The sequence below is a fragment of the Leishmania infantum genome, chromosome 26 (genome assembly GCF_000002875.2).
Source record: "Leishmania infantum JPCM5 genome chromosome 26".
In the NCBI taxonomy this organism is placed as follows: Eukaryota; Euglenozoa; class Kinetoplastea; order Trypanosomatida; family Trypanosomatidae; genus Leishmania; species Leishmania infantum.
In genome coordinates, this window is record NC_009410.2 from 118582 (window position 1) to 144782 (window position 26201).

The window sequence follows — 26201 nt, forward strand, 5'->3', positions numbered from 1 at the left end:
GCACACGCAGACAAGCAGCAATATGCTTTGGAGGCAGCCTCGGTGTTCTCATGCACCGCGTACTCAGCACGTCGACCCACGCTGCCAAGGATGAAGGCCTTGCTGCCCACCGTCCTCGAGAGCCCGTGCCGTCTGCCTATCTGCGAAGCAAACACCTCGCGTACGCCCGACTGCCGGCTGGTGAGAGGTGCAGGCAGTCGTCGAACACGCGCGACACCGTCTTGGCGTCAAAGGTGCCGTTGATCGCAGCCTCACCCTGCGCGGAGAGCACTTCGTAGTAGCAGTTGTAGGTGAACGAGGAGGAACTGAACTGGTGGTGCTTCTCAAAGGACGTACGGGCGATACCACGGTCACCGGCAATGAGATCAGATGCGATGCGGCCGTATATCCGGCAGGCCTGTTCGCACGGCCGCAGGGGCGCGGACGGGGCGGTGGCGTTGGCAGAGGTGCAGAACGCGGCAGCAAACGAAGAAGTATTACCGAGTGCCGGGGCCCTGTCCGCCGTTGCATTAGTTGCCGTAATGATGGAGAGCTCCTCACGCTGGCCTCCCACCACCTCCGCTGTGAAAGCCCACGCGGGCAGCCGGGACTCGTATTGGAGGTAGTACACCCCGTGCACATTCCTCAGAAACTTCCTACACGTCATCAAGTAGCGCGTGACGGCGCCCCGCACGTACTCGTGTCCCAGAGAGAGCTGCGCTCCAGCATCCCGCGGCGTCTGCCACACGCTGCGCACGCTCGCCAGCGGATGGGCAATGGTTCCCACCACCACTACCAGCGCATCGCACTGCTTCGACGACGGCGGCGCTGCACTGGCGGCGCGCTCATTACTGAAAGCCGCCAATTTGGTGTACAGGTTGGGAAAGTAGCGCGGCAGCTGTGAAGCATCATCCACCTTGCTCACCGGCAATGCCGCATCGACCGCCTCCTCCCAGGTGGTGTAGCTGAAGTTGCCTAGCCCATCCACCGCGGGCAGCGGCACAACATCGTTAACCACCATGTAGCGCGTCTGATTACGAGGGACATCGAAGATCGCTCGCAATGATGCTTTCTCCCTGAACAGCTCCGTGAGGCTTGTCCGCGGATCGTCTCCTGTGTTGTCTGATGCGAAGCGGGGCGCAGCAAGGGTTAGCCGCACCGCACGCTGAAACTCGCCAGAGTCGATCTGCCTACGCAGCTCGTCAGCCATGTACTTGCTAATATTCTCGCCTCTCCTCGACACCACAGATGGGCCCACCTCTACCAGCGCTATCAGTACAAGCGCGTTGCCCTTGCCTACGCACGAGCTCGCCAGTGAAACGCTTGTCGGTGTGATAACAGATGATCGGCACCATTCACTTGAGCACTTGTACGCGAGCCTGCCGATGCACATGGATCGCCACCCGTTGTTCTGGCACTGGAGCCGATCTGCACAGAGGCACAGGACGAAGACTGCCAACATCAGCAGTGCCACCACACGATTCGTGAGGTAAGGTGCCTCGTTGACCATTATGACGGCTACTCGACGGGGTTCGAATTCAAATCGCCCGGCAGCCTCGGGAGCCTTTCTGCATTCCCCGCACAGGCGCACACAGGCACCAAGGGAGCGTGGATGTTATTACACTTGCGTAGGAAAGAGCGACTGTGAACGTGTTTCGCCACCCCATGTGTGTGTGAGGGGAGAGGGAAGGGGGGCACCCGTGTCGGAGTAGCGATGTCACTGAAGCAAAAAAAAGTGTGGCCCGTGTGCGTGTTGTTTGACGAGACACCAGCCGGTTGCCGAAAGAAAGGGCGAGAGGGAGAGGTGATGAGAGAGGTGAGACACAGCCTTACTTCTCGGCTGCAGGAGGACAGGTAGGCAAAGAGGGGTGGTGGGGGAAGGTGGTGCGTTACTGCCATGAAGGTCTTCGCGGAAGAAAGTGCGAGAGTGAATGGGATCGAAGAAGGAGCAAGGTAACCCGAGACGGAGAACCAAGCCACGCCGGCAACAAGAAGCGGAAGTCCTCTCGACGGCGCCCATCCTCTGCTGAGCCGTGCACATTCCGTCTGCAGGCTCATCTACGCATCCGCAAGAATCGGGTCCGTTTCTACGGGGGGGGAGCAGAGCTGCGCCTCTTCCTTCGTCCCCTTTCTGCACTCTCCATTTCTGTGTGCGCTTTTTGCTGGTGCTGCTGCCCTTTCCGCTTCTTTCGGGAGGCACCTTTCCATTTGGCTGCTTCGTTAATCCCGTTGTGCTTCCCGAGCGCGGCGGCAGGGCGGCGAGTGCCGTCCACGGAGGCGCCCGTCGCCTCCCCTCTGACAATCGCGTTTCGCTCTCTCATGCCTTTCTTTATTCCCCCTTCGGCCACACACACACACACACACCTGTGTGGGGAGGGTGGGGTGCGTGGCCACCTCGCCGCTTCGCATGAGGAAGGGCGGTGAAGAGACGCACAGCCAGTCAGGCAGCGAGGGCGAGACACAGAAAGAAAGGGGGAGAGAGAAAACAACGCCAAGGACGCTCCACTAAGGTCACTACGACACCGCACGCACGTCGTCGTACGTCGCGCTTCCGTGCGTTTTGGTGCTCCCGTTATTTCCTTTTACTTTTCCGTTTTTTGTTAAGGGTCATTTCGGATCGGCTGGTGACGGTGTCCTAACATGGATGTCGCCGCCGCGGCTGCCGCGGTCCGGCCCCCTCCTCCGCCACTCCTCAGCATAAAGAGTCGTCTGCTGGGGAGGGTTGGGGCGCGAAGAACGCGTCTTGTCGGGGGCGTTGTGCGCACCGCGCCGTCCTCCACCTTTTGCGTCGCCCTCATTTCCGTTGTTTTACTTCGTATGCGTGGCACGCTTCGCCACCGCTTCGCTGCTATGAGGAACCCGGCACCCAGCGCAACGCACGTGAATGCGAGGCCCCTGTCACGCCGCCATGCACCCCTCCACGACACAGTTCGGCCCCTCTAAGAGGCTGCGGGGACATGAAGCGGACGGCACACAGAGGCGCCATAGCGCCATCGTAACATGCACGTCGACAACTCTACGAGAAGAGCATGAGGAAGGCGAGCATCAGCGCGAACAGGCCAATGGCCTCCGTCAGGGCGAAGCCGAGAATGGCGTAGTTGAAGAGCATCTTGGTCAGGTTGGGCTGGCGAGCGCAGCCTATCAGCAGGCAGCCAAAGATGGCACCGATACCCAAGCCAACACCACCGAGGGCGATGGCGGCGAGACCGGTGCCAACGTAGTGCAGGCCCTGGACGGAGAGGGCGACAGTGGAGGCCTGGCGAGGGGCAACCACGAGCGCACTGGAGGCGGCCGCCGCGCGACGGGCGACGGGCTGAGCAATGGCGCGGCGCATCATTTTCGGACCGAGTAAGGTGCAGTTGTTGTGCGAGAGGGAACGCGACGAGGCGTGTGGGGAGAGCGAAGAAGACCAACTACAAGCGTGCTATGGGTTGCTGGAACGAGAAAGCGAACGACGAGGTGGGACTGACAGATACTTCAAGAGGAACGGCCACGCGGAGGAGAAGGTGCAGTTCACAACGTTCCCGTTGTGATGGTGGGTAACACAAGTGGTGGCACAGCGCACATCGTGAGGGAGTGGGTCGGCAGATGGAAGACGGGGGAAGAGCAGGTACGTGTGCGAGAGGGCGTGCGAGCGAAAGAGAAGCACGAAGGCGTCTTGCATGAGCATCGGGTGCGAGAGGTAATAGAACAGTCACGCGACCGCAGCAAGGGAAGAGGAAGGGCATAGGAAAGCGAAAGAGCACATGGAAAGCACCCGCTGCGTCGGTGTGCAGCAGAGTCGTGGCAGTGCTATAGCATTACGAATCAGCACGTGCGGGTGGGCTGAGGGGTATGTTGGGTATCACGTCCCTCAGCCCACCCTCCCCCTACTCGCTGTCAGCAGCCTACCATGGGGTACCTGGCCACAAACAGCCTGCAACATCAGCCCTGCTACTACGTGTAGTGTGCGAATTTATGCGTGTGCGTCTGCCCCCCCTCCTTGCTCGCGGCTTTACGCGCATCACTGGGTTTATCCTCAGACACCGAAGGAGATGGTGGTACCGCGCGAGAACGACGTCAGTCCTCCTCAGCGACAGCGCCATCGCCACCTTTCCTTTTTAGGGGGACGACGAGTACCACAAGGATTTGCATTTCACCGACTACCCCACCGCATATCCCCTCCCTTCCCCCATCCCACACACACACACACATTTCCACAATGTGCAACCATCCGCCCACGCTCCACATGTTACTGAGAGCGACCAAGGATGCTGGTGTGACGGCACACAGGAGAGGGACTGAGCGCCAATTGTGGAACAGCGGGGCGAAGACGGAGAGCAGCTCACGGAGGCGCTGAACGCTGAGAAAGGAGGAATGAGAAGGGATCGTGCAAGCGCCTGAGCGTTGTCAAGGCACCCATGATAACAGCTCAAGAGAGAAGGGCGGCGAAGGCGCGCATGACGCGTGCAAAGTGGGGGGACCCCTGTGGAATATCCTCGTCGCCCAACAGCTCGAGCAGCATCTCCGGTGCAGCGCGGTCCTCCGCATCCTCGTCGTCAGCGCCCGTCACGGACGCGGTAGCACCGCCCGTTGCCGCGACGCCCTCCATGGCCCGCTGCACCATCGCCAGATCATCACCTGCGAGTGGGGCTGCGGAAGTCCGGCACAGCACTTCCAGCAGACGCGCCAGCGCACGACTTACTAAGGTGCTCGGTGACACGTCCAGCAGCAGCACTAACTGTTCCAGGAGCTGCGAGTAGGTGCCACTTGGGGCACACGACTGCACTGCAGCGTGCACATGAACGGCAAGCTGCTGCTGCTCCTCGCCGCCGGTGGCAGACGCGAAACTCAGGGCAAGGACCATGGCCAGCGGCATCGTGTATTGCTCCGACTGCACGTCGCTGGATAGAACCAGCGCCTGCGCCGCGTGCTGGCAAAGCAGCGCACTAAGCGGGCCTGCACTCGTGCGCCCCACGGCGAACGTGGCCGCTGCAACGGCACTACAGAGCTCTGCAGAGAGGCTCTCGCGCAGCATCGTCATCCATGCCTCCAGGTGCGCTGGCGACACCACCTCCTCCGCCCCGTCTTGCCGCAAAAGGAGGAGGGTGTAAACCACGCGGAAGACGAGCGGTAGCATGCCAAAGTCCCTCGTCGTGTGCTGCAGCGCCATCTGCAGTGCTTCTGCCGCAGCGGGGGAGAAAAAGGTTCGGGAAGATTGGGCCATTACGAGGAACAGCTCCCATGCGTTGTCCTCCACCCACGCCGTCGCGGCGCTCGTCGGCGACGTGCACGGCACAATGACGCAAGGCAGCAGCGACCAGATCACAGCGTCCGAGTCGCCATGGCGGAGGCTGCTGCCGAGGCACTCCAGCAGCATGTTCAACGAGCTCAGCGAATCTGCGCCGCCTTCGTCATCGCCGATCTCATCCGCGTCTACGCCGAGCCCTGCGGCACCCGTTCCGCCCGCATTGGCAGCCCGCGACTCGTAGGACTCGATGACGGCCAGCGCAGGGGGAAGGAAGAGCTGCACGAGAGCATCGCCCTGACTCTGAAGAGCACCTTTCTCAACGAGCACATGCACCAGCCCCGCCAGGCCCTTGATGGTGGTCGGGCTCTGCACGCGAGACAGCAGCTCCTGCACCGTGCGCAGCACCGTGTTCACCATGGTGGGCGGCACGTCCGACAATGTAAAATGATTGTCTGAGACGAAGTTCTCTGTGGATTTGAGCGCAACCAACACCAAGACAACGCTCTGAGTGGCAACGGCGTGCTGCAGCACCGTCTCCAGGGCGGAAAGAACTGCACGCCGGTCCTCCGTGCCGGTCACCGACTCACACCACATGCCCACCAACCACACCACACGGCGGGCAACGAACGGGGACGTCTGCGCCAGGGTGGCGGGGTCGAGCAAGGGCAGCAGCTTTCCGCGGAGAAAGCTGAGGTAGGAGGAGGTGTCCTCGGAGGCCATGGTGTAATAGCCGATGCCGATCGCGTGTAGGGCCGCGGTTACAGGGCCCACATCTCCCTCCTGGAGCAGCTGGTTCACAGCAGCCCAGGCCGCCGCAAGGCTCGGGCCAGCGCAAGCTGTCGAGCCGGTGAGAGCCAGAAAGAGCTGCTCTGCGCAACTCATCGTGGAGGTCTCGTCATCCATGTCCACATCCAACCCCGCCGCCACCTGCTCCGGGTGCCTCGACCACTCCGATAGTGCCTCCGGCGTCGTTGTATCCGCCAGGTACGCGCTGACGATGTGCTGCAAGAAAGGGGCGAAGTACATAGAGGTGGTGTAGCACTGCAGGCAGTGCGCGATGAATGCATCGCCGTCTTCGGCGCTCAATAAGGAGGTGAAGAAGCGCAGCGCTCGACACACCGCCTTTTCGGAGACCACGTCGCCAACAGGGCTGCTGACGACGGCTGACAGTAGTCGGAAGATGGAGTGCTCAGGCGTGTCATGCGCAGACGACGGTGTCGACGCGGATGGCGCTGCTGCCGCCGCCTCATCAGCGAGCACAAAGAACGAAATGCCGAGCTCATGGAGGCGGCTCGGAAAGAACACGACGGTTGCCTCGTGCGTCTTGAGCGCGTACTCCAGCAGCCGCTGCCGCCTTTCGGCGTTCGGCGAGTCTGGCGCGTCCTGCCCCAGTCCCGCCGCAAGCCGCCACGTCGCTGCTAAGAAGAAATGGCAAAACGCCGGATCGAAAACGCCGCGGCCAAATGTGCGCAGACTGCACTTGAAGAGGTACAGGCACAGGTCGTGCGCCTCGAGCATGCCTGTCTCGCTCGGGAGAAGTGAGAAGACGCCCGAAAGTGGCGCCACACAGGCGCGGCACACGCCTTCGAAGACGTTGCCAATGCGGCAGCCTTGCATTTCTTTGAGAAAAACGTGCAGGTAGAGGAGCACGTATGTGGCACGCGCGTGCGACTGCGCCGCGGTGGCCTTCTCAAGCTCCGACACGTAGGACGTGACTACATGCTGTATGGCGAGCGGCAGAGCACCGAGCTGGGCCCTGCGAGAGCCGCGCTTCGCCATCAGAGCAACTATGCGGCTCACCTTTCGCGCCAGCAGAATAGGCGGGTTCGCCTCAGCGAGGAGAAGGCGGACGTACGATTCCAGAAACCGCTCCTGCGTTTCCTTGGGCACCGCATTGTGCCACGACTCGTCCAAAAACGCGATGACAAGCGTGCAGAGGAAGAAGCGCAGCTCCGCCTGGAGCTGCTGAGACGCGATACCATCGTAGGTGTGCTGAAGAAACACCTCTGGCTCCCGCTCCTGCAAGTCGCGCAGCTGCGCCGCGGCCTGCTTGCGCGCTGCGTTGTCCACCGAGCTCCGCAGCACTTCAAAAAGCGCGTCCATCGTCGAACGCGTCACTCCAGACGTGTTCGCGTGCATCTCTTTTACTGGACGGAAGCAGGGGGGCGCACGAACACACGCGGAGGCCAGACATGGACAAGCAAGAGAAAGCCCTGATGACGCAGATGCAAGCGGTGAGAGTGGATCGTGAAAGAGGTGCGACCCGGCGCGCGCACAGGGCGGAGCGAGGGGTTGAACGCGATTGAAGGAAGAAGATGAACAGATGGAGTTTCAGAAAGGCCGCAGCAAAGTAGAGTAGACGTGCCAGAAGCTACCGAGGCAGCGAACGAAGGACGACACGAGCCTGTCGCCCGTAACAGCGCAACTGTGCAGAGGGAGGGGCGAAGCGCCCTGGGCATCTTGCCATGGTTCACTAGCGTGTCCACTTCGAGCGAGCCTGCGCCCGCGACAACTGCTTCCCTGCTCTTGCTGCGGTTGTTAGCTTTCTTCGCTCGAGGAGGAGAGGAGGGCTTTGTGTCGCTGGACGCTTCACTGCACTCCCGCAAGAGAGTGCGCATGCCCTTCTCTCGTTGCTTTAAGTAGGGGGTGGGTGAAAGCAGTCAGGCGATGTTATGGATCTCCGTGGCGCACACCCAACACGCACTGATACGCAGACAAAGTCACATGAGAGGGCCGGTGCGCCGCAGGCATGCGCTTGTGTGGTCGAATCAACAGCACCACCCGCGCACAACGTTCTTCGCGTGGGTCTGCAACCAGATCTGCACGTCAGCTCGCGAACAAGGGGAGAGGAAGGGAGGGGAGGGAGGACGTGGAGTTGTATGTCTGCCTCTCGACGCGTCTGAAGAGCGTTTGTCTCCCCACCGAGTCCACCCGGTGCCATTCAACGCGACTCGAACGGCCCCCCTCCCCGCGCCACTCCAGCCCTGGACCTTCACAGACCCGTCCCGTGTGTGGTGCCCATGCAGCCGTAGACACACGCGCGGTACACCAGCGCGCCGGCCCGATCATCGAAGCACCGCCTCGGCCTCATACTCTGTCCACTCACACCTCGGCCCCCGCAGGTCGCCTCGCAGCCGCTCACGTGATGCCCAGTCGCCACCTCGCGCATCCCTCCCCGCCCCTCCCCCTCGCGGTGGCTCAGCCTCCCCACACCGGTGTGGGGCGTGTGTGGGTCGGGGGTAGGGGTGAGGTACCTTCGAGTCACCCTGATGCTTTGCCTATTCTCATATGGATGCCACAGACGTGCCCACGGTCGCGGGTCGCGCCGACGCAACGCCGCCCCAGGACACGACCACCGACATCAGCAGCCACACATCGCTCTGGCATCCCTACCTAGGTGGGTGCCTCCCCCTGACACCACCAGCAGGGAGGGGGGGGGAGGGGCTCGGCATCGGCAGGGAGAGGGGCAGGGGCTGGGTGGTCGACTGGCTTCTCCCGGACAGAGAGTGCGAGCACCGGACCCTGTTTATACCACACACGCGAAGCGGTGTTCTCGCCTTCATTACAGTAAGCGGAGGAGACCGAGAAAAGAAACGAAGGAGCGTATTCGCCGCGCCGAGGTCATGGAAGTGGAGCAAAAGGGGCGAGAAGGGACGGAAATGAGGGCCGCGTAGATGGGCGTGCATGCGGTCGTGCTGCACGCCACATGCCGGCATCAGCGTCGACCATAGTCCCCCTCTATCACTTCCCTCACTGCCTCACGTTTCACCACGTAGTAGTGGAGAACCGTATTCGCCTCAGAAGAAGTTACCGATCGCGTTGTCCACCTCTTGCGTGAGGCGCAGCATCATCTCCTGGTTTTGCACGTCCAGCGGTACGTAGCCGACAAGCCCGTAGCCCTCGACCACGTCCATCAATAGCCGGGTGTAGCGGTACACGCGGCCTCCGTGCTTCGGGAGATCAATCGTTGTCAGCTGCGCATCCTCGGCGCGCTCCTCTGGCGTCAACTGAGGTGCCGGCTGCGCAGCGGTCACGAAGTGCTGCGCCATGCGATGTTCATGACGGCGGCGCTGCAGTTGCCGCCGCCACAGCCGATCCATGTTCTCGGAGAGCATGGCGGACGCGTTGAGGTAGGTCGCGCCATCATCGCCGGTGTCCTCCAGTACCTCGGCCGGCAGCGTGTCCCATTTACTCAACACGTTTACGTGTGGCAGCTCATGATCGATCATCGTCGTTAGTGACAGCACGCACGAGGAGACGTACGTCGGCAGGTCGCGCGTCGCAATGCCAGCGTCGACAAGGTGCACCGTACACAAGCTACACTGCAGCCTCTTCGCCAGAGCATGAGTGAGGGTCGGCATGACTTGCGCGTCGACGTAGAACTCTACCTGCCCAGGGCAGTCGATGAGAAGGTATGGTGCTCTTAACGTCTTTGCGCCGGCTGCGGTCATCTCCGTCGCCAAAACCTCCTGCACGCGTCGCTCCACCGCCTCCTCCACCTTGGCGAGGACCCAGTCCACGTTCGCCTGCATCACTGCAGCGCAGAACAAGTATGTGCCGTTGGGGCCCAGCCCCTCCTCCTGCATAACGGTGGCGTGGTCGACAAGCTCGCGGATGTCGACATCGCACGGGTATGGGAAGATGTCCTCGTTAGCGGGGTCGAGGTTCAGCATGACGACTGGTCGAGTTGGGTCGTAGACGCTCAGGAACTGCCGCTTGCCCTCGCAGTACGTCGTCTTGCCGCTCCCTGGCGGGCCGCATATGAGCTCACCAAACATGAATGCGTGCTTTGCCGTTATGTTGGCCACTGTGTGTCGTGACAGGAGCGCATCCGCGTCTGTATGAGGCGTGAAGGGTGTGCGTGAGAGCGGGCAGGAGCGCACCCCCACAGTGTTACGAGCCTGTTCCGCTGCGCTCAGGCAGGAGAGTCGAGCAAGCCTACCTGCCAAGGGACAGGGGCCGCGCATACGTATGCGCAGCGGTCCGTCAGCGTGCCCATGCGCCCACGAGTGTTCCACGACGGTAACCACAGACACGAGCAAAAAAAAAAACGAAAACGGGCGCGTGCGCGGCGATCGCACGAAGGGGAAGGGGGCGGGAGAAGGTGAAGGCGGGGAAAGGCTGTTGGCGGAGAAGCGGAGCGGCAACAGAAGCGAGCTCGCAGGTGCCGCTACGTACCCTCTGTGAGGCATGGGTGGGTGTGGATGCCCGCGTCTTTTTGCACGCGTATGCTGGCGACGGCATCCATCGACTTTGCCAAGGCACATAAAAGGGGAAAGAGGGCAGTAGCGAGGAGCGGGACGTGCGTAGCTGCCGCCTACAGCCTCACCACTCGCGGGCCTACCCCTCCATCTTTCCCTGTGTCGCTGCCCGATACCTTTGCTTCCATTTAGCATTCACTTATCTGCCTGCATTGCATCAATCCGTCGTCCGCTGCTGCCCCAACCCCCCAACGCCCCACCGGCCCACTCACCTCCCTCTCACACAGCAACCCGAAGCTCTCTCGGTCCCTCGACGAGTACACCTCGGTTCACCAGAGGCACACGCTGTGCAGCGAGGAGCGGGAGAGAGCAGAGGAACACAGCGCGAGGAGAAAATGAAAGCAGCGAGGGGGTGGCGGGCAACGGCAAAGTTCACGTCACGCACCCGCGTGGCATCGTGTTACACGCAAGCCGACGCAGCCAGTCACGTGTGCATAGGTGGCGAAGACGTTTGTGTGTGTGTGTGTGGGTGGGTGGGTGGGTGGGTGTGCGCGTACCGGAGGTAGCTGCTGCACATCGTTGATCAACACTCTCCCGCATATCCTGTGCCTCTGCTTGGCTGTGATGTCACGCTTCCTCCCTCCACCAACCGGCCCACCCACTCCCGCTTCACAACGGGGCCAGCTTCATGTCCTTCAGTATCGCCAACATCAGAGAGCAGAGACTAGGCGCGGCGGGAAACCCTAGGAAGGGGCGGAAGGAGGGAAGGCAAGCGACTTGGCGGGGGAGAGGGGGGTACATCGACAGGGGTGAGGGAGTGGGGCAGGCAGAGAAAGGGCAAAGGGAGGTTTTATGGGTGCGAGTGAAAAGGTCGAAAGTCACTACGCTTTACCCCCACCGCCCGCTCCTGCTTCCAGGCGCGCGGGATCTGCTGTGAGACCTCCCTCACCATATTAGGAGCCCATCACCACGCCATGGGCGCGCACGTGAAGCACACCCGCGGGGGTGTTTGATGGCACTCGCACACAGACACACACTTGCCGCCAGCGTCATCGGTCGCCGTGGTCTTCGCCACCTGCGCCGAGAGTTGTGGGTGTCTGCAGGAGCTTTTACTCGCCGTGGAGCTTTTCCAGTCTACCTCGGCTGCATCATCACAGCACACCCCCAACGTACATGTTCGTTTCTGCGTCCCACATGTTTTGCACGAGATGCGGCTCCCTCGCCGCCCGCCGCGACACGTCCCGCCAGTTCCGCACATCCGACGTGGCCTTGGCAAAGTAGTGAAGCAGTTGGGACTCCATTGTCGCTGGGGAGGCGTTGGCGTCGAGGAGGCCCACAAATGTGGCCGAGGCTCGCTGGAAGAGCGGCATGACGCGCGTGGCGAAGAGGGTAGCCGCCTTTGCGCAGTTTGTCTCGGGGCGGATGGGGTTCACAATGTAGAGCTCATCGGCCGGTGGCTTGGTGAACGTCTTCTGCTGCACGTAGTCGATGCCGAGGCGGCGGAAGTCAAACTCGGTACCGTAGTACTTGAGGAAGCCGGCAAGAAGGGCGCCAATGCTCCGCTGCAGCTCCGCCGAGAAGCGGGTGCGCACGCACTGCTGCAGGTACCAGAGAACGAGCAGCGAGATCGGGAAGGAGCCGAGGCCGCCCATGCTCGGTTCGTCGAGGCCGCAGTTGTTCACCAGTGCCTTCACGAGTACGATCAACGGTCGCGCCATCTCGTTGCCTGGCGCGCAGAGCAGCTCGCACAGGTAGTTGGAGGACACGCAGCCGCTCTGTTCGAACGACAGATCCACCTTTACGTCATCGCGGCGGTGGCGGCACTTCACTATTGGCACCTTCGCGTGGGCAATCGAGGTTACGTGGATGAAGCTCTGGCTCTTCCGCATGCGCTCCGCCACGATCCGAACAGCCGTCGAGAGGGGCCCCTTGAGACTCTTCGGAGGCACGGAGCCGGTGGCCGCGGAGGCGATTGTAAGCATCGCGCATGACAAGTTCGCTGACATGGCACTAGCGATCTGCTCATCGCCGCTGCGCATGAGGACGCAGTCCACGTCACTTGCCGGTATCACGAGCCCAGTGCAGAGGCTGCCGTAGATCTGGATATCCATGCCGGCTCGCTGCATCGTCGTGCGGATGTCATCGAACACGCGCAGCTTCGTCTCGCGATCCTCGGACGTAGGGGAGAGACAGTAGAGGAGTTCGATCAGCTTCGCGTCGAAGGCAAGGATGCATCTGGCGAGAGAGGAGGGGGGTATCAGCGACTGGACAATTTCACATGAGATCCCCAGCGAGGATGACAAGACGGGCGAAGGGCCCAAGGCTGCTGCCACGAGCACCGAGCCGGTCTCTGTGCGAGGGCGGCGCGCGCCGGAGCCAACGCTACGGTGGCCATCCTCGTCATCAGCGCTAGAATCACTGCTGCGTCGGCGACGGCTACCGTGGTGACGGTTCGCTTGTGGCCGCGGTGCGCCATGGGTTCGGCTTGAGCACACGTCACTGCGCCCGTTGTGCGGCGACCGTGGGTGCCGCCCATCCATCGCCTTTCCGTCATCGCGACGCGCCGGGTGAGGGGAGAGCTTGTTCGCCACGTTGGCAGCAGCCTTGCCCATGTTGCCACGGCGAGGGGTTCGATCGAGCTGCCCGTGCGGAGTTGCCAAGTGTGGCCCTCCCGCTGGCGTGTGGGGCTCTTTTCGAGCAGCCGGCATGCGGCTGGGGTGATTGTAAGGGAAGAAATGTGGCGGCGCGTTGTCGCCGCTCAGCGAGCTGGGCAACGGAGCTGGGACGTCAGACGACGACTGTGTCGGATGCCCCTCGGGGGCCGGATGTGCATAAGATGTGCTTCTTGTCCGCGGCTGGGCAAAGCTGCTGCTCAGCTGATGCGTGATGGTGCGCTCTATGGCTCGATCGAGAGAAGCAAGGTCTTCGGGATTCATCCATGTACGAAACATGACGCGAGTCGTGAGACGGCGAGGCCTCTGTGTGTGCGTGTGTGTGAAGGGGGTAGGGTGCACTTGCTAGCAAGCGCTCAAGCACACACGTGCGCGCGGACAAGAAAAAGAAAGAGACAGAGGTGGGGGGGGGGTGTAGAGATCAGGAGAGGGGTGATGCCTGTCGGCAACGTGGCCTGTTGCCTTGGAGATCGTTGTCCTCATTTGTGAGCGCGTATGCGTGCGCGCCTCGGTCAGCATGAGATGAAGCACGGTAAACTTTACGCCGCGGCCCCCCACATGCTCCGCGTCTCTCCTCGCTGCTGCTGTGCCACCCGCAAGCCCACACAACGAGTGGGGGCGTGCGGCGAGAGGCCGAGCGGCAGGCAGCTGCGGAGGGACAGACAGAGCGGAGGACCTGTCACGAGGTGAGCGCGAATGGAGAAGGAGCTGTCGGAAGGGCCAGGCAGCCCAGCTGCATTCAACGACAACGTTCTGCAAGAGCAACAACGCACAACGAGACGCGTGCTGCATCGTACAGTGAGGAAGAGGAAGCGCAAGCGCCCAGAGCGTCATAGGCGGAGGCACACACACACACACAGAACGAGTACGTGGGCAGAACAGTCCACGTGACAGACATGTTCAGGCGGCGGCGAGCGGGTAGACATAGAGAGCGAGGATGGGAGCAATCTGGGAAAAGTGCACGCACCTGACATATACACGCGCTCGCAACTATGCCACATAACCTCCGAGCGCCTCCGCGGACGAGAGAGAGCTGTGCGCAGGGAGGGGGAGGAAGGAGGGAAAATTGGATGGGAGGAGGAAAAGAATGGAGGCGCTACGAGCACCCTTCTCTTCCGTGCCGCCTCAAGCAAGATGCCACTCGGAGGTAGCGCAGGGCGAAAAAGGGGGGAAAGAGAGAGATGCGGGCACCGTGCAGCATGGTGAGCCATACCGTCATGGCATTCGCTACGCAGCGTCGGCAGGCGCCCACGCGAACAACAAGGACAGAGACGCTCGTGTACGTTCCACAGCAGGGCAAAGAAAAAGGAGGACAAGCAGAGCGAACATCAACAAGGGAGGGGGGCGCGTGATAGACGGCCCTTAACGTGACTCGCCGACAGGAGAGAGACTCCGTGGGAGGGCGGGGCACGTGGATGCATACTCGGTCTCCTCTCCTCCTCCTCTCCCTCTCCTGCCATTGTTGGGGTGCCCCCCACCACCGCACCCATCCATCCATTACCCCCTCCTTTCGTCTTCCATCCATGCATCCCGCTCCCATTCGCGTGCTTTAGCGTTCCTTCTCGGAGGCGCAGAAGGAAGAAGAAAACCAAAAGCCATGTTATGTACATCGGCAGCAACCCACAGCGGCAGTCACTGAAACGCAGCGCTCACCTCGAGCTCAGCGAGGCCAGCCACGAAGAAGCGCGCAACGCCATGGGCTCAGCACATAACCGACGCGGTCACACTCCGTGTCGTCTGACCCGTTGGGGCATATGCGCTCAGGAGGAGGAGGCGAAGGAGTAGGGAGAAACTAGGCGGTGCGAGAGCCATCACCGCCGCAACGGATCCCTCTCTGTACGCTGTACACTGCCCTTCTCTTATGCGGCGGCCGTCGGTGCAGCGGCGGAAAGGGCAGCGTGCTGCTGATAGGGAAGTTTTTGTTGTTGGCAGAGTGCCGTCTGCGGACCTGCTACGCGGTTCTTGGCCAATCGCTCCTCCAGCAAGTTGTCCAGCCTCTTCTGGGCAGCGCGTGAGATGTTGTTGCCGTTCGTCACCAGCGCCACAAGCTGCGCATTCCGCAGCGCTGCATCGATGAGCTGTGAGGCACCCTCCTCGCCGATCTTGTTGCAGGAGACATCGACGACGGAAATCGTGATGCCATCCGTGATGTTCTGTGCGAGGCGCACCGCGGCCTCGTCGTCGAGAGCGTTGTCGCTAAGATTGATTTCCTTAAGGGACATAGACGTGCTGAGCAAGCTAGCAACGCGTGCACCGCCGCTAGCGGTCAGCCCACAAGAGCTCAAGTCCAGCTGCTCTAGAACGCTGCGCTGGTGAGAAGTGAGAACCTGCGTGAGCTCGTTCGCTCCCACCGGGCCAACCTCGTTTCCGGAGAGCGACAGCACAGCGAGGGAGGTGTTCTTGGCAAGACCCTGCTGCACAATCGTCCTTACACCGTTTGCCGTGAGCGTGTTCAGGCGGATGTCGAGTTCCTCGAGGGTGTCATTGGCCTCGAGCATCGCGGCAACGGCGCCGGCGGCCTCGTCTGTGGCGTGGTTGTTCCCCAGTGTCAACCGTCTGAGTTCCTTGTTCGTCCTCACGGCATCGCAGATGGCTATCACGCCCGTTGGACCAAGATAGTTGCCATGCAGCTGCAGAACCCGCAGCGCCGATACAGAATTGCGTAGGATGCCGGCAAGACACTCCGCACCACTCGGGCCCAGCTCGTTCACGGAGAGGTCCAGCGAGGACAGGTACGTGTTGCGCTCCAGCGCCTTCGCGGCGAGCGCCGCCCCCTCAGGGCCTAGCCTGTTCGATGCCAATCCCAGCCGCGAAAGCGCCGTGGACATGGAGACGGAGCGCAGCAGGCGATGCACGTCGCTCGCGGATAGGTGATTACCGCGGATATCGAGAACCTGCAAGCTGTGTGACAGGTTCACCACCCCAGCCAGCCCGTCGCACCCCTCCTTGCCAATGTCGTTGTAGCAGATAAACACCTCCGTCACCGGTGAGGATTCGAGGCAGGAGGCAATCTTCACCGCCCCTGTAGGCCCCAGTTGGTTATCCATGAGGTCGATGGTGTGGATAGGGGTGTCGAACTCGCGATCCAGCAGAGCACGGCAGATGCTGTCGAGCTGCTGATTCGAGATCTGCCGCCACGGAATCTGCATGCGGCGGCGTCCATCGCTGACGCTGCTGCCAATGACCGCGAAGGATGCCTGTGACTTGGCGCCCTCAGAAGCCGGCACAGCGGCAGGGATGATGCCGCCGGTAGACGGCGATATGCCGGATGAGGCTTGCATCGCCTTGGCCGACATGCCGGGGGAGAGGGGAAAATAGAAAGTTCAAGCACCACCTCCTATGAAGATGTGTGTCTCTGTCCTCAATCAATGACGTCACCCTTCGAGCTATTTGTGCAGTGCCAGCGGTGGTAAAACTCGCAGAGGCCGATGGACGTGTGGGTGCGAAACTGACTGAGACCTCGAGCGCGTACTGAGCGTCTGAGGGGGAGGGGGGCAGTCGGTGGTAGAGAGAGATGCGTAGGAGTGAGGCGGGGGGGCAAAGACAAGTAACAAGGAGTGACGTCGTTCGAGCTGCTCTCGTAGGTGTTCGAACTGCTGGCCACGCGATGCGTTGAAGCAGAAGGTGAATTGAGATGCCCTGCTCATGAGTGGTCGCATTAGCGGAATCCGCGACATCATGGGGGGATGAAAAGGAGGGAGGGAGGGAGAGATTTTGGTTGGCCCGTGGCGCTTACGAGTGTCCCGAGTGCACCGTCCCAACAGTTTGTTTGGAGAGAGACAGCGGAGGCGCACGCTGACACATAGGAATGAGTGGGACAGCAAACACCCATCCAGACAAGGAGATACGGGCGCGTGCGCATGTATAATGGACGAAGGAGACAAGCGAAAAAAGAGGGCTGGGGAAGACACGCGGCCAGCCGAGAACGGCGCTGATGCCCGCCGTCGCACACTACACCTGCTGTGCGCAGAGATCGGGGGAGGGGGAAGGTGAGCGTTAGAAAGGGCCAGAGAAAGAGAAGGTCACATTGCCGTTCAGCCCAGCACCACCACCGCAACGCACACCCCACATAATATGTACACATGAGTGAGAAGCATCCAAAGAATAGAAAGTCACACAAATCCGAGCATGAAGAGCATAATGGCGTCTTTTACAGCGCGATGGCGCGAGAGAGGGAGAGGGGGAGAGGGAGGGAGGGAGGGACAGTGAGCACGCAGACCCCGGGAGCTGCAACACCCAACGCGCAAAGTCCACGCGCGCTGCTGCAGAGAGAGAAAAGAATGCATAACGAGCAGCAAAAGATGCCCGAAGAAGCGCTTGTGCGCGCCTGTGCGTACGAGCCGGTGTGCGTACAAGATTGAGAGGGACGGATGCGCGTCCTCCGCTGTGCTCGGTGAACAGAGGAGTCGCCGGAGATTCGGCGTGGGGCACGGGTATGTATGGCGCCGTCTCGACATGTCGCATCCATTTGCCGTGTTGGCTATCCCATCTGTAGCGGCCTCCGCCGATGTACCCGACGAAGTTGCCGGGGTAGTGGTGGTTGGCCAACGCTGCCTGCTAGGAGCCAGCGGAGGCATCCACCTCCGGCGTAGGGGGAGCAATGTGGTGCACATCTTCGAAGACCACACTTCCCCCTCCACATCCTCGCTCTCGTCATTCCCATCGAAGCCATCTTGAGAGGCGTTCGAGTGGAAGTGGGTGTCGCCCTCCTCGCCGTCAGTCACCGCATTCCTCGAAGACGACTGCGAGGTAGCGCCCACGATGGAGGTTGTCGTTTTTTTTTCCGTGGTGGTCGCCGCAGTCGTGCGGCGCAGTTCAGCTGCAGCCGTAGCGTGTCGACGGTCGATACACCGGCCTCACGTGTGTCATTTCAGTGCTCGTCGCTCCTCTGCGGCGGCGGAGAGGCGGATGTGCCTGTGCTGCTGGTGTGGCTTTTCGCTCCCCACTTCACATCCTCGGTGCGTGGGGCGGCGGCGCTGCTGCTCGCATGGAAGCGCCATCCCGTCAGGGCGGCGGCGAGAGAAGTGACGTTCACGCGCTGGGAGGCGTGGAGGAAACGGTGTCACGCCCAAAGACGAGATTGCTCATGCGCAGAGGCGAGGAGGCTTCAGCAGCACTGCCTCACTTGTCTGGCACCACCGCGACGGAGCCACGTGGCGGCGAGCCAGAAGCGGGATTCAACTCTGTGCTCGTCAGCGCCGCGCACATCAGTGTCGGCGAGATATGCGAGAAGAGCACACGCGCCTCCTTGTCCTCACTCATGGGAAGCACACGGTACCTCTCCGCCTCCAGCTTCGACTCCTCCAGCTAGCGCGTCTCCATGGAGCTGTGAGAGCGGTAGTAAAGCTACTTCAGGCAGCAAATGTGGAGGAAGCGGGAGCCACTGCCGACCTTGAAGCGCGGCGGCATCGACTGGCTATAGTGCAGGTGTAGGAGCAGCCGTTCACGGATACTGCTCCGCGGCGGCAGCTCGCCCGTCTCGAATCCAGGTCGCGGCGTTGGCGCGTAGAAGATGGCAAACATGTACGGCTCCAGCACGGCAAGAATAATATGAGGCACCAGCACGAAGAACGCCACGACGGTGCCGACCCCGAGGATCGTCAACCACGGCATCACGACTACGTCCGGCTCGTCCACCGACGGCAGGAACCAGACGTGTGTTGTAAAAGGCCCGAAGAGCATGCTCAGGAAAAAGTACAGAGCAAACGTGGAGGAGGCGCTCGCGAAGAGGAAGTTGTTGCCGGCGAATCTGATGAGCAGCGCGTTCACCACGTTCACCAGCGGAATACATCGAAGGCAGAAGAGGGTACGGTTTAGCGCGCTTTTCACGAAGAAGAGGTCGGTGAGGGCCGTGCCGATCAACTTCTTGGTGGTGGCGGCCGCCAAAATGGCGTGGATGACAAAGATGGCGCAAAGAAGAGCAGCACCGGCGAGGGCAGCTGCATGCGCACCGCCAGCACCTTCATCTCCTCGGAGAAGTTGACGAAGGAAGAGGTGTTCACGTAGACGGTGAGGTACAACACTCCCAAGTTGGCCGCCAGCAGAAAGACGAGGAGCGCCATTCGCTTCGTGATCCCGTGCATGGCCAACCCGGGCTTGCAGCTCGTCAGAAGAATTCAGCGGTAGTCAAACCGATAGACGACACGCTTTTTATGCAGCATGCTGTGCATCTGGATGATCTCGCGCGAGTGCGGGAAGGCCTGCAGGTTCTTGACAGCATTGTCGACCGCCTCTGGAACGTGGTGGTCAACATATAGGGCGAGTGCCAGCAAGTTCTGCGCCGCTGGGCTGTGCGGTTAGCAGTCGGCTAGCAGCACCGCCTGGCTCAGGGAGTGCTTCTCACCGCGGATAATCTTCAGCTGCGCCTGGCACAGCTCATTCAGGCGAGAGTGCGGGTAGAAGTGTAGCATGCGCCGCACCACGTCCTGCCATATGTGCAAAATCTCTTTGATGAGAATCTCGTCCTCCTGCAGCGTTGCGTCCTTCTTGTCCTTGGCCTCCTTGCTGGTGGGGTGCGACAGGCACGCCTTTGCCGCCTCCAGATCGGCTAACAGGAGCTCCTCAAGCAGTGCGAATCCGACGTGGCAGGTAAAGTAGTACATATGGAGCGAGAAGCAGTCGGAGAAGGCAAGCTCGACGGAGCCGGCCAACTCGTCCACCGTGGCGACGGCGCAGCACGCGTCATCCCAGGCGCCGCACAGCTGCCCGGCGTGGTAGAGATACACGGCGCGGTTCATGTGGAACGGGATCATCTGTCGCGTGGAAGCGTGCAGGGGCAGGTCTGACGGGTATAACAGGCAGTGCGCCTCGGACTGCGCCCTGACGCAAATGCCGCCAGCGCAGAGACCGCCGAAGAAGGCAGGCACACCGCAATGTACGCGAGGAGATGCGGCGACAGTGTCACCTCCAGCGCCGATGCGGCGTCCTCCAGCGCGGTGACGGCCATCACCACAACGCGGCGCAGCGTGTCCAGGAGCAGGGCATCATCCTTGTCATTGTCGACGGAACTGCTGCCGCGCGTTCGCAGAGCCTCGGCTCTGTCAAGGGCGGCCTTTGCCATCTGCATCGCCGGCTCCACCATGCCCAGGTGCAAAAGCGTCAGCGCGTGCACCGACTCCGTTAGAGCGTACAGGTCTCTTTGCATGGCAAGCGAAAACGAACGAGGCGAGACAGCGTGTGCGGGCGTCGACGTCACTTCGGCAACGGTGCCTGTGAGGTACGCGGTGGCATTCATGACTGTCTCCTCGGCAGCCGGCAGTGGCAGCCCGAAGAGCGCCAGCGCACACCCGACATGGTAGCTCAGAGAGTCTTCGGCGTAGTCGAGAAGGGCGACCGCGTCCTTGCCAAACTGCAAGCGCTTACCCATCTGCACACTCGACCACGCGTGCTGGAGGAGGGCAAGGCGGCACTGGTACTCCTGCACGCCAGGCACGCCCGCCGCAGCCGGCAGCGATGACCGTCGCGCCGCTGAGTGGGTCGAGTGAATATGGTGACGCAGCAGCGGCCCTGCCTCGCTTTCAGCATCCACGGACATCCGTCGCGCGTCAGCGCGGTGGTGGCTCGCCTCAATCGACTGCGCCATCACCCCGTTTTCTTCCGCCCAGTGCAGAAAGCGCGGCGCCGCCATCATGCAGGTGCGGAAGTGTTGCGTGTGAAAAGCCGCCACCGCCGTGATGAAGAAGACGTCCCGCTCCGCACAATGCGAGAGCAGCAGCGACGCGGCCTCCTAATCAAGAGGGCACACCGCGCCGGTGAAGAGGAGAAAGCGGCACGATGGTCGCGTGCGATGTGCGTGAGCGATGGGAAACGTGCACCATGGCTTGAGTGAAGAAGTCCGCCAGTAATGCCGTCTCTCAATTTCCGAAGAGAGCGAGAGTCCGGGACGACAATGACGTGCGTGTGCGCGGAGAGGGAGAGCGAGAGGGGCAGGGCAGAATTAAGAAGGGCGAGGGCGGGCGAAAAGTGAAAGCACAGGTGATCAGAATAAGGCAATATGTGAGCGGAGAGGAGAGGAGCAGTGGGTGTTGGGGAATGTGGGAGGGGGGGCACTCTCGTACAGTGCAGAGGCCTCCATTCACACCCGCGCTTGTGTGTTCGGCTGTGCGGCATCCGGCGTGTTGCCCCCGAGCATATGAGCAGGCGTCGGTCGCTCCCCCTGTCTTTTGTGGCTGTGCGTCCATTGCAGAATGTATGTTGGATGCATGGGTGTGGGGTGTCAGATAGATGTCGTCCTACCGCGGCGTTGCGCCACGTGGCACACAAAGGGCCCCCCTCCCACGACGCTTCTGCGGATGCTGTGGAGGAGGTGCGAGGCAGAAATGGGCGAAAAAGCGCGCACACACACACAGACCCTCACCCGCGTGGCCCGCTGCCCTCATACGGCGGCCCCCTGAAGCCGGCGCTGCATCGCCTCCAACATCTGCGCCATTTCCGCCACACCGGCTTTGGTGCTGTCGTGTCGCTGCAGCTCGCCAAGCAGACCCAGCGCTGCTGAGGCACCCTGCGCGAGAAACACTCGACGCACCAACTCGTACAGTTCCGCACTCGTGCACGATGATGCTGACGCTGTCGCCGCGGCAGCCGGGGAAACTGACATGGCAGTGGGCACAGAAGTGTGTTGTCCGGAAGGTGACGCGACACCGTCGTGCTGCGCCGACAATCCAGCAGACACAGCATGGGCCGCCGGTCCACTCGTGCATGGCGTCTCCTCGGGAACTTTGAGTGGTGCAGCGTTATCGGGCTTCGTGTCATGGACAGCGCTGCCTCCTTCAGGCCACCAATGCCTTCTCGCATGCACCATTGACCGCACCGCAGGACTGCAGTACTCGAGCAGGCCGGCAGCCACCTCAGCCGATACGCCGTACGCCTGCACGACACCCCACACAAAGTCGAAAAGAGGCTGCAGCAAAAGGCCCCACACCTCCCACGCCGTTGCCGTCATCGCCGAAGATGACCTTCGCGCTGCGCCTGCTTCCACCGTCTGAGCCAAGTGGGATGCGCAGGCCTGCAGCGCCGATACGTTACCCACAGCCGCCACGTCCTCCATCGCGTGTCGGAGAAGCTGTGCGCACCCGTGCAAGAACGCCACAATCCGCATAGTGGCCACGACGCCGCCACCACGGGCATCAGGGCAGTCCCTGCCCCTGGCCAGGAGCCCACTCATGCGCAGGGCAGCCGAGAAGCCGGCGACGACGGCGACCGCGCCGGCTGCACTCGCTGCCTCCCCGCAGAAGCACGCGTGCAGAAGAGCGTGCAACGCGTCGTGAAACGCAACTGTAGCCGCGGGGTAGTACAACGCCGCACCGTCCGCATGGGGTCCCCGACCAAGAGCCGCATTCAATGCAGCAGCAGCAGCAGCCGAAGTCGTTCCGTGTTTGTACGGATAGTTCAACTCTAAAAGCGCCGCCTCGAGCGCCGTCTCCAGCGGCGACTCCTCCTCAGATGCGACTGCTGACGGCGACGCCTTGCTGAGGGAAGAAACGGTGGTGCCCTGCACCGCTGTCCTCCACGCACTGACCTCGTTACCACCTGCCATCAGACATGCGTGCGGGAACAGAGCGCTCAGCGCGTGGGCGGTCCACTGAAGCGTCGAGGCGGCCTGGCACGCGCCGCCAGTAGCGGTGCCTGCTCCTCCGGCGATTCCGCTACACTCTTTGGGACAGAGCTGGAACAGCGATGTGCACGACGGCCACACAGACGGGAGGCGCACCGTCACTGTCCACGCGAAACGAGCATCGCCACTACTGCTGATGGCAACGTAAAGAGTGTCGCTGAGGTTCTCGGACGCCACCATCGAGTCCGGCGTGTCGGCGGCAGAAACTGCGCAGACGAGGCGCAGCCGGCTCGACGGATGGGCGAAGGACGGCGGTAGCGACTCGAGAATCGAGGAAGAAATCAGCGGCACCGGCAACAAGGGCGAGATGGCCGCGTCGGAGGCAGCAGCAGCAGACGTCCCCATTGCCGTGAGGGAGAGAAACAGAAGCTGCAGAGGACTCTGCGAATGCGAGCAGTGGACGAAGCGATCGCCAACGGCTGAGGTGACCGTCACCGGGCTCATCGCCGAGGTCATGTCCCACGGCTCAGCTGCACCCGCGCTGCTGTGCCGGCACAGCAGCAAGAAACCGGCATGACCACCGCATGCCACGTACTGTACGTCATGGAGAGCGTGTGAGGAATCCAGCTTCACTGCGGTGGTGAGAGTCGGTTCCGCGTCACCGTGCTCCCCCATCGCGCCTGTGCCTGTGGGAACGCTCGCCACGCAGAGCTGCGAATCTGTTCTGAGCAGCCACACACCGCGGTTAGGGCTCATGGCCAGCACCGAAGAGGGACGGTGCCGGCGACGGCGACGGCCTCCCTCGCCCAAGACGAGCACGCCCGATACAGCGACAGACGGTGTTGTGGCGAGCGTGAGCGCCCTTTCCATCCATGGAGAGTGGCGCCACCGGTCGGCAAATCCCCACGGCGGTGCGACGAGGAGCGCGCCGCCGCAGACATAATCACCGGGTCGAGAGACTGCAATGGATTCTGCGGCTGCGGAAGCGTCAAGCTTCGAGAACAGCAGACGAGTTCCGACGCAGCATGTGTAGACGACAGTCATAGATGGGTCTTCTTTGCCCGCCAAAGTCAGCGCTTCGTGCGCCCCGTCGGCCATGAAAAGCTCAAACACCAGTATGTGGCCTCCGCTGGTGTAGAGCACGAGCTCCGAGACGACAGGACGGCAGTACGGCGCTCGACTGGCGCCGCGTGCGGGGGACCTCAGACGATGCCACGCCCCTGTGACGCGGCAACGCAGCAGAGACCGAAGGACGCGCCGTCGAGCTGGCGCACCGCGCAGCCCAAGATGAAGGAGCAGCGGCTGCAGCGCACCACTTTGCTGCTCTCCATCGTGCAGGGAGAGATAGCTCCCGCGCAATACCAGCGTCGCCGAGGCACCGCTGTCCTCGGTGAACGCACACGCAGATAGCGCAGCGTCGTGAATGAACGTATCGGCCAGCAGCACAGCTGCGTCCCCCATTGGCATCAGCGCCACGCGCTGCATGCTCTCGCTGACGAAGCGCAGCGATGCATGGTAGGCCACTCTATACTTCTTGTGCCGCCTGCTGACCGTGGGGCGCAGCAGTACGAGCGCACGACGGCACCGCTGCGGAAATCGAACGATAAGGGCGACAGTCGGCAGGCTCCTGGCCACACACGCCGACCTCATCTCACTGAGGACCGCAAGATACTCAGGGGCGCAGCAGACCGCGTGCGCGGAGCAACAATTCGCCTCTGCAGCACTCGCAATCGCCGTCTCCATGGCTCGGCCGCCAGTGCTACCGACGGTGCTGCTCTGAGCACCCCTGCCTCGCGCACTTTGGCCTGACCACACGCTTGACAAGTTGGCAGCTTTCACACGAGTGCTGCAGGTGCTCACATCCGTGGCGACAACGTCCGCAGGAGAGAGCGGTAGTCTGATGAGTCCGTCGTGTAGCTCACAAAGGTCACGAGCGTTACAGCAGGTGACGCGCGCGAAGTGCGGTTCCGACTTTTTCACGGTGACGCCATGGCATCCACCTAGGAAATCGGCAAACCTGCCTCGTGAGAGAGAAGGATGCACCTGGATGAGCACGTCCAACGTGCACGTCACTGTCGCAGAGAGCCAAGCGGGAGCGCCAGCACCACAAGAAATGCTCGCTGCGGTGGTGTCGTGTGCTTCGTTGGCAGATGGCGCCGCTTCGCAGGAACACGCACTTGAGGCAACGCAGAGCAGGGTGGCTTCTTTCAGTGACGGGTCGCCAGACGGAACGGATCCGAGGGCATGATAGAGGTCGCACGGACCTGTTTCTACCGCGATAGTCTCCATCAGGCTTGAGCTACGCGGCCACGTACACAAGGGAGGTTTGGTTGCGTCTCTGCGCGTGCATAAAGGAGGGGTCTATGATGACGGTGGCGGCAGCACTGCTTCCGTGGCGGTTATGTGGTCACTCTTGATGCGCAAAGCATGTACCTCTTCTATGTGCGTTTGTGGATTGTAGGTATGCCTGTGTGTGTGCGTGTGTGTGTGTGTTGGGGGCGGGGGGGGGGGAAGGGGTCGATTGCTGTATCTCAGCAGAGGTGAGGGAAGCACATCCACAGCAGCACGCACGCACACACACACAAACACCAACGCAAGGGAGACAAGAGGGGGCGAGAAAAGTGCAACAGCACAGTCACGTTGCATCAACACGTGGGGCGCGCGAGGATGCAGAAGTCTGTCAGTCACTGTATTTGTGGGCGGGTGTGTATATCTCGCTCTCACGGCGGCACACGACCAAACGTAAAACAAGAGGCGGCCAATAGGAGAAGGAAACCGCAGTAGCAGTTGCCATCGCAACGGCACAGCGATCGTGTAAGGAGGAGGGAGTCCAAAAAAAAAAAGGGAGAGAGAGATAGCATCACACGGGTCAGTGCAAGGGATCTGTACACACCTTCACATTATGCGCGGACAGGTAGTCCCTGAATCCCACCCGACTACCCTGGTAGGGCATCACTATACAGGTCGACGGCATCCTCCCTACGCTCTCCTCTCGCCGATTTCTCGCACCGTGAGAGAGAGACGTCTGTATTCTCTGTTCGGTTGTCATCGCTGTCGCCCACACGTTGTGCTACAGCCCTTCTTCTTGTGCGATCAGACTTCTGCGTTGGGCGAGAAGGGCAGAGGAGGGGAGGCTGAGGAGAGGACTGTAGCAAGCTATGAGGGGCAGCAGGGCGCGGAGCCGGCCAGCGAGTTGGTCAGAGCGAAGCGCCCATTCGTCGGATGGCTCACTGCAGGATGCCCCTCCCTCTCTCCGATCAACGCGTGGGGCGCTCACGCCCTCGTCTCTCTCGCTCTTCCTCCTCACATCGCACATGCAAAACCCGAACAGAAAACGAAGGCAAAAATGCAGAGAGGAAGACCCCGCACAGCAAGAGAACGCGCGCCAGACGCAAGCGCACCCGTGAGAACTATTCGTGATTTTGGTATCGCTGCTGCTGTCCGCTGCTGCGACCGAGGCAACATCACGCTGCAGCACAAGGTATATGAGAAGAGACAAGAAAGAACAGTGAGAGGGCGTGGGAAAGATGCGGACAGGCGCAGCGTCACGAAGTTAGGCAGGACGG

At 61.7% G+C, this 26201-nt stretch overlaps 6 protein-coding genes and 2 pseudogenes across 8 annotated transcripts; all 8 read right to left on the reverse strand.

The window, feature by feature from the left end:
• Positions 1–136: 136 nt before the first annotated feature.
• On the reverse strand, positions 137–1489 carry LINJ_26_0440 (conserved hypothetical protein; the record flags this gene model as incomplete). Its single annotated transcript, XM_001470355.1, has 1 exon — positions 137–1489. One exon carries the CDS (start codon positions 1487–1489, stop codon positions 137–139), a length of 1353 nt encoding a protein of 450 aa, XP_001470392.1.
• Positions 1490–2995: 1506 nt separating this feature from the next.
• On the reverse strand, positions 2996–3649 carry LINJ_26_0450 (annotated as a pseudogene). Its single transcript has one exon. A coding segment is annotated over exon 1 (654 nt).
• Positions 3650–4390: 741 nt separating this feature from the next.
• Positions 4391–7348, reverse strand: LINJ_26_0460 (conserved hypothetical protein; the record flags this gene model as incomplete). The annotated part of the gene is made up of 1 exon (XM_001470356.1): positions 4391–7348. The coding sequence occupies one exon, from the start codon at positions 7346–7348 to the stop codon at positions 4391–4393; it is 2958 nt and encodes a 985-aa protein (XP_001470393.1).
• Positions 7349–9006: 1658 nt separating this feature from the next.
• On the reverse strand, positions 9007–9987 carry LINJ_26_0470 (conserved hypothetical protein; the record flags this gene model as incomplete). Its single annotated transcript, XM_001470357.1, has 1 exon — positions 9007–9987. One exon carries the CDS (start codon positions 9985–9987, stop codon positions 9007–9009), a length of 981 nt encoding a protein of 326 aa, XP_001470394.1.
• A 1574-nt stretch (positions 9988–11561) lies between these two features.
• LINJ_26_0480 (DNA polymerase sigma-like protein) lies at positions 11562–13361 on the reverse strand (the record flags this gene model as incomplete). The annotated part of the gene is made up of 1 exon (XM_001470358.1): positions 11562–13361. The coding sequence occupies one exon, from the start codon at positions 13359–13361 to the stop codon at positions 11562–11564; it is 1800 nt and encodes a 599-aa protein (XP_001470395.1).
• A 1580-nt stretch (positions 13362–14941) lies between these two features.
• LINJ_26_0490 (conserved hypothetical protein) lies at positions 14942–16231 on the reverse strand (the record flags this gene model as incomplete). The annotated part of the gene is made up of 1 exon (XM_001470359.1): positions 14942–16231. The coding sequence occupies one exon, from the start codon at positions 16229–16231 to the stop codon at positions 14942–14944; it is 1290 nt and encodes a 429-aa protein (XP_001470396.1).
• A 1882-nt stretch (positions 16232–18113) lies between these two features.
• LINJ_26_0500 lies at positions 18114–20712 on the reverse strand (annotated as a pseudogene). Its single transcript is given in 3 exon segments — positions 18114–19208; positions 19211–20072; positions 20075–20712. Coding segments are annotated over 3 exon segments (2595 nt in total).
• A 744-nt stretch (positions 20713–21456) lies between these two features.
• Positions 21457–24924, reverse strand: LINJ_26_0510 (conserved hypothetical protein; the record flags this gene model as incomplete). Its single annotated transcript, XM_001470360.1, has 1 exon — positions 21457–24924. One exon carries the CDS (start codon positions 24922–24924, stop codon positions 21457–21459), a length of 3468 nt encoding a protein of 1155 aa, XP_001470397.1.
• Between the last annotated feature and the right edge of the window lie 1277 nt (positions 24925–26201).